Source organism: Macrobrachium nipponense, chromosome 41, assembly GCF_015104395.2.
Source record: "Macrobrachium nipponense isolate FS-2020 chromosome 41, ASM1510439v2, whole genome shotgun sequence".
NCBI lineage: Eukaryota > Metazoa > Arthropoda > Malacostraca > Decapoda > Palaemonidae > Macrobrachium > Macrobrachium nipponense.
The window spans coordinates 16895643-16903142 of record NC_061102.1 but is presented as its reverse complement, the minus strand read 5'-3'; the positions used below and the strand labels follow the sequence as shown (position 1 = coordinate 16903142).

At 36.9% G+C, this 7500-nt stretch overlaps 1 protein-coding gene across 1 annotated transcript in view; it reads left to right on the top strand.

Annotated features, from left to right (window-relative positions):
* The window catches only part of LOC135212545 (uncharacterized), a 103812-nt gene that overhangs the window by 19610 nt on the left and 76702 nt on the right, over positions 1 to 7500 (top strand). Inside the window, 1 exon segment of the mRNA XM_064246074.1 lies at positions 2030 to 2076. Within this exon segment, the coding sequence (XP_064102144.1) occupies positions 2030 to 2076 (47 nt within the window).

The following is a 7500-nucleotide window of genomic DNA, read 5'->3' as shown; positions in this document are numbered from 1 at the left end:
TTTGGCTTGCATTCTGTATTCAGTTCAGTTCAATTCAATACAAAATTAACCGTTTTCCCTACAGCAAAGAAACAAATTCCTGAAATGCCGGGATGAACCTGAACCTTCAATTCTGTTTTCGCCATCTTTCTTAGTTGTGACGTCACGATTGTGACTGCAGGTTTGTTGATCGTAAGAACAGTTACCGTCCTCAGTCGGAGGCTCATGATTCGCTCTTGAAATAGTTTTGCTCTCTCTCTCTCTCTCTCTCTCTCTCCTCTCTCTCTCTCTCTCTCTCTCGTAAAAGATAAAGCACGCAGTTTACTAGGAGTGTTTTATTTTGGCTAGAAAGGCATAACAAAAGTAAACAGTAACCTATTCAAGTGAAACGCAAGCCAGACAAGAAATAATGAATGGAAACTAGAGCTGAAGAGATACAACACATCCCACTGTGGGAACTTCTTTACATACAAGATATGTGACAAGTGGAATAAACTGCCACCAGAAGTTGTAAACAGCAACAGTGTGGGAGAGTTTAAAAGAAAGCTAGACAAAATCATTAGGACACTGTGAATGCACAGTAAAACCTGCTCCTAGAGATAAGTGAGCACACGATGTCTCCTCGGATGGACTAACAAGTCTTTGATACGTCCTAATCCTTGTAACTCCTTGCAACAATTAAAATGTGGAATAGTCGTGCAGTGTTGGGATTCGTCTGACTTCCAAATGTTTAAACAATGAGCAGATTCATTCCTGCTTTTCGCTATAACATGCCTCTTTCTCTGCATTCAGGTTTATCGGTTTTATTCTCTGTTCCCCCATATTTATTACCTTTTCTTATAACATGCCGCTCTCTGCATTCAGGTTTACCGGTTTTATTCTCTGTTCCCTCATTATTTATTACCTTTTCCTATAACATGTCTCTCTCAGCATTCAGTTTTATCGGTTTTATTTTTGTTACCACATATTACTTTTTCCTATAACATGTCTCTCTCTGCATTCAGGTTTATCGGTTTTATTCTCTGTTCCCTCATTATTTATTACTTTTTCCTATAACATGCCTCTCTCTGCATTCAGGTTTATCGGTTTTATTCTCTGTACCCCATATTTATTACCTTTTCTTATAACATGCCGCTCTATGCATTCAGGTTTATCGGTTATATTCTCTTTCCCTCATTATTTATTACCTTTTCCTATAACATGTCTCTCTCTGCATTCAGGTTTCTCGGTTTTATTCTCTGTTCCCTCATTTATTTAATTACCTTTTCCATATAACAATGATCTCTCTCTGGCATTTCAGTTTTTCATTCTTGGTTTTAATTCTCTGTTCCCGCCTCATTTATTACCTTTTCCTACTAACATGTCTCCTCTCCTGCAATTTCAGGTTTCATTCCCGGTTTTTATTCTCCTTTCCTTTCCAATTATTACGCTTTTCCTATAAGACGTTTTCTCTCTCTGGCATTCAGGTTTATCGGTTTTTTTATTTCCTCTTTCCCTCATTATTTATTACCTTTTCCTATAACATGTCTCTTCTCTGCATTCAGTTTTTAATGGTTTTTTTCTCTGGTTTCCCTCATTTTTGGTTATTACCTTTTCCTATTAGCTTTTATGTCTCTTTTCCAGCATTCAGGTTTATCGGTTGTTAAATTTTTGTTAGCCACATATTACTTTTTCCTATAACACGTCTCTCTCTGCATTCAGGCTTTATCGGTTTTATTCTCTGTTCCCTCATTATTTATTACCTTTTACTATAACATGTCTCTCTCTCTCTCTCTCTCTCTCTCTCTCTCTCTCTCTCTCTCTCTCTGTGCAGGGTGATTCCCTTTAGTGACCTCATGAGTTTTATAGCCTTGACTCACCTTTTCCTACAACACTTTGCAGGTTGCATTCCATTTGACCCCACTTTGAGTTTATTGTCTTTTGAGTCTGTCCATGAGGGTTTTCAGCTGCAGCTCTACAGAAGGAAAGAGTTATCAGTTTGTTATAAGTTTTACCAACTTGTTCTTTTCCCCAAGACTTTCTTTTAATAATTCACTTCTCTTTCTTTCAGGTGAGGAAACCTTCTTGTTCCCTGTCGTGTTCATTTTTGCGAATTTGGTAAGTAAAAGCCCTCTCTATACGTCTTACTGAAATGGAATGATATAAGCAGCGAGAAGAGAGAGAGAGAGAGAGAGAGAGAGAGAGAGAGAGAGAGAGAGAGGTTAGAATTACTCGTCCATGTGACTGAAGTCCTTCATAGAGGTGAAATTTGGTAAAAAGTGGCTGACCGTCAGTGTGTTTGTGTGGACCCCCATGCCTTTTATGTATTGTGGGGTTGTTGCCCCCATGGTGATCAGGAATTTAAAAACGGCGCTGTCTGAAGATTCCGAGTAACTTTTTTTAATGATAAAAGTTATGTGACGTATTGCACCTGCATCTATTATAAAGACAATTTTTTTTTAAAACTTAGATATTGTCCATCTTTTGTTTCCCTTACTCGGGGAGGAAACCTACAAACTACTTTGCTGTTTTTGTGGTTCTTAATTTTGTCCATTTTTTTCAATTTTCCTTTACCCGGGAAGGAAGCCTACGAAGTACTTTGTTGCTGCTGTTGTTCTTTTTGGGGGGTGGATAGGCATAGGATACCCCTATGGAAAATCCTAAAAATGACTGAAGAAGGTGTTTCGCGTTGAGTTAAAAAAAGATACAGGAATTTTGGGATTGGATATTTATGATTTATTTATTAGAATGAAATTGTAAAAAATAAGTAATGACCAAGCTAAACAGTACAGAACAATTATTTCTAATAAAATGTAGCGTATTTATTTTAATTTTCGGTGGTGAAATAACGGACTATTTGACAGTAGATTTTAGCACGCGCCCTGAGTAAGCTAAAGGTCGGATCACGCCTTGTTTGTATGTTAGCTTCCTTACATATCATGATGTACCGGAATAATTTTGATACTTTGTACTATTGCAACATTTATTAGAACATCTACGTTTTCGTTACTTATTTTTATCGAAAACCCTAAGAAGGAAAATCTGAGATCATCAAACCTCTTTGGGAGCAATATGAAGGAATAACTTTGAAATAATTATATTTTATTCCCTATTTTCGAAGGATATGTTCGTATGAACGTATAATTTGCATGTGTTTGTATGATATGCTGATTTAATATTTTGTCTAGTGGGAAGTACGGTAAGGCTCTTTGATTAAACGTAAAGATTTTCGCATTGCTTTTCCTACCGAGATACATTCAGACGAACCGTATAAGGAGTGCTTGCCGCTACCCAGAGCTTTCAGAGTCCACGAGAGATGAGAAGAATAATGTTGTGGCTATGAAGACGAGATGCAGTACCCTGCTGCGTATTCTAATCCTGCGTCATCTTTACACATTGTTTGCAATCTTGCAATCTTTCCCTTTCAACGTAACAGCTACGATAGCCGAGAAGTTAGTAAATTTTCTTGATCTCCTAAGATCTGTCAGCGTAAAAGAGACCTGTTTGCTGATCCGCTGAATTCGTAAATAGCATTCTTGTGGGGGGGGTGGGGGGGGGGCGGAGTTAGTACTCTCAGTAGGTGCGTTTCGTACCCGAAATTGCGAAAATATCGTGGAACTTGATTGGCATTAGGGGAATGAAGGTACGATGGCAGTAATTCGTTGTTGGAGTGACAGATGCCACTTGTCTCCTTGGACGTATCTTAGCATTTGTCAGCGCCGAATGTCACGCTCGTCCATTTATGTTTTTATCGAGAGCTTCCAGTCTCCGCATTCGTACGTTCTCCAGTTCCCCCTCCTCATTTACATAATGATGTTGTCATTGGCATCTCATTTAATTGCGCAATTGATTATGCAAAAAAAAAAAAAAAAAAAAAAAAAGCAGAAGATACCGCGTCGCTCGTTACCGGTCCGGCAGTGTTCATTTGCATATTGCGATCTTTATGCCTGCAACTTTTTTTTTTTTTTTTTTTTTTTTTTTTTTTTTTTTTTTTTTTTAAGGAAGTTGGTCTGTCCTCATTAATTTCGTCGTGGGCGTAACATTTTGGCCCAACTCAGCGGGGGGGGGGGGGGGGGGGGGGGGGGGGGGGGGGGGGGCTCAGATTGCTGTTACGAGTTACCGAAGTTGGAGGAGACGCGATCGTTAACGATAAACATAAACGAGTAGTTTTGCATTACCTCGCTCCCGTGCGTGTTTTTTTTTTTTTTTTTTCAACTCGATTCTGCAACATCCGCTAATGGGGATTTTGATGACTTTGGGATGAGTAACATTGATGCCCGAGATGTTTTCTTATTTATTTATTTATTTAATAAATAATGTTCTTTTACTTTGAGCATGGCTGATTTTACTTACGTTGTCAAACAGTGTTTTTGATGTTGCTGATGACACTTACGATTCTAGTGTCACATCGCTAATGTCTGACGGTGATCAGGGTGCTGACTAAAATCATACTGTCGGGTATAGTTAATAGATATATTAAAATGAGGGAAAAGTAAATGAAATCATGAGCGTATTAAGTAAGATGAATTGCCTTGCTGGAAAAATAATATATATATATATATATATATATATATAATATATATTATATGTATGTATGTATGTATGTATGTTTTATGGATGTATGTATGTATGTATGTATGTATGTATGTATGTATATAGTATATAATATATATACATACGACGCTTTTATATATATATATATATATATATATTATATATATTCATATTATATATCTTCATATATTTATATATATGTATATATACTGTATATATACTAAATTATATATTCTATCGATCTATATATTTTTTTTTTTTTTTTTTTTTTTTTTTTATCTAATGTCTGTTACCTATCTCTATATATATATCTATATATATGTAGATATATTAGTATATTCTATATATAATTAATATTAAATATATATATATATGTATATATGTATGTATATATAATCTATATATATATATATATATGTATATAATATATATATGTATATATATATAACGCTATATATTATATATATTATAATTATAATATAAGTCATATCACATTTCCGTGATTCATATACATATATCGCGCTACAATGTCCTTTAATATCTAATTCGCTCCACCTCGGAATTAATATATTTTCATATATGCTTAACCGAAGGGGAATTTTTTTCTCGATAATAGACTTGCCTGGACCGGGGCGCGAACCCACGGAGCCTTTCAAATCCAGGAACATCAGTGAAGCGCTGGTGGTGTAGGCAAAGCTTCACTGACGTTCCTGGATTTGAAAGGCTCCGTGGGTTCGCGCCCCGGTCCAGGCAAGTCTATTATCAAGAAAAAAAAAATTCCCCTTCGGTTAAGCATATATGAAAATATATTAATTCCGAGGTAGAGCGAATTAGATATTAAAGGACATTGTAGCTCGATATATATATATATATATATATATATATATATATATATATATATATATATATATATATATGCATATAAAACTGGAGGGAATATAGGATTTCGAAAAAGGTCAAAACAACGTTTCATGTAGAAAAAAAAAACAAAAAAAACTGCGGTAGTTGTATTTCAGACATTCTTCAGGGCAGGCTATTGAGGAAATACCTGTGCATGATTATAGACAGCTACCATTCATATTGTTCCGAATGAGCTATGAAGACAATTCCTTAAAGTGACCATTAATTAATAAAGAAATAAACAAACAATGCCAGTGGGTCTGCTCCGTAACCCTGTTTACTTTCTATTGTCTCTCGACTAGAATCATTTATTGCGTTTCTTTGGTGATTTTTATGGCTGCATTTAGTATTTGATTTTTCGAAAATAATGACTGGGATTTTTTCATTTGTCTCGTCCGTCCGGCTTCAATATTGATTTTTTGTAAACGAGGACAAAGATATTTGTTTTCCAACCTCTCGTGTGAAGTTGTTTCGCATCTGACATTCTCAGCGAGGACAACAAAGTCATTAGAATAATAATAATAAAAAGAAACAGCTCCGGCAGCCTTGGCCATCAAAATAGGCTTTAGACTGATTTTGAAGAAGAATAATAAAAAGTAGACATTACGTTAAGGTCTTGAATAGGAACGTTTGGTACTGTTATGACAGACACGACGTCTTGTTTGCGTTGCAGCCATAATGGAGCCCTTCATATCTAGACTTTTTTACTTGAATGACAGACGATTTGAAATGCTTACGAGAGAGAGAGAGAGAGAGAGAGAGAGAGAGAGAGAGAGAGAGAGAGAGAACTTCAAAATGAAAAGTTGTTAAAACTACCTCTCTCCGACGCGCATCACAAGCATTACGTTACACGCACACATAATTCACGATAATGAGACTCTAAAAAGGCACGCAGAAACAAGGAAGAAAAAACTCAGCGTCCAAAATGGATTAAGTGGCCCGACAGTACCCACCCTGTCAGTCACAAATAAACGCAAAATAAAATGCCGCAGTGTCAGAGGGGGATCTTTTATCATTTGATTAGAATAATGTCTTCTTTGTGAGAAGATTATGCTCGTGAAGGGTTGAAGGAACATCTTCTGAGGCCATTTCTTGCCTTCTAAGCTGTACTTTGTCGCTCTGGCTGAAATTTATGGCGGCCTCCAGTATGCGAGATAGCTGCGTTCTTTTGAGTAAATGCTTTTCGTACTCTCTCTCTCTCTCTCTCTCTCTCTCTCTCTCTCTCTCTCTCTCTCTCTCTGTGTGTGTGTGTGTAAACTTACCGTGCGCCTTTTTATGAATACCTGTTGAAATACCTGTTCTAGTACTTCTTTAGCTGTGAGGTTAGTTTTTCATACAAATCAATCAATCGTTTTACTTTTCATGTTGGTGTCTTTGAATAAACACGTTATTCTCTCTCTCTCTCTCTCTCTCTCTCTCTCTCTCTCTCCTCTCTCTCTCTCTCTCTCTCAATTACCATGTCCCTGGTACAGATTCCTTAAGATAGCCCTGTTTTTTTTCCATGCCCGTAGGTTAGATTTGGTTAGGTTAGTTTAGGTTAAAGACATGACCACATAATGATTGGGTGAAAGAAACATAATGAAATTATTTTCAAGAAGATTCTAAAGTTAGTTTTTAAGATATGGCGTCCCGCTTTTTTCAGGGAAGGTCCGGTACTCGGTTACAGTTTTGGAATATGCGTCCCTGGTAGTACCTAGCTGTTACTACTGTTTTATCTCTCTCTCTCTCTCTCTCTCTCTCTCTCTCTCTCTGTAAATTTTCACTGCAAACCTGATACTTGTGTGAGGCTTACGGGCTGCTCTGTGAGCAAGAGCCCGTGCTGGCATAAGGTCGGCTTAATCTAAAAAAATAAAAAAAAAAAAAAAAAAATTGTATGAGGAACGTTTGTTTGTTTCAAAACCGGTATCCGTGAGGGGTCCGACCCCCGACTTCAGGAACACTGACGCCCCAAGGACAAGCAAGGATGGGCTGATACGCTGCCTTAAAACCCATTTAACCTTTATCCTCTGGAGATAACGAAGGAATCGCCATAAAAGAAAAGAAGCCGAGTGGTGATTCTTCGGGGGAAGAAATGGCTCTCACGCTGCG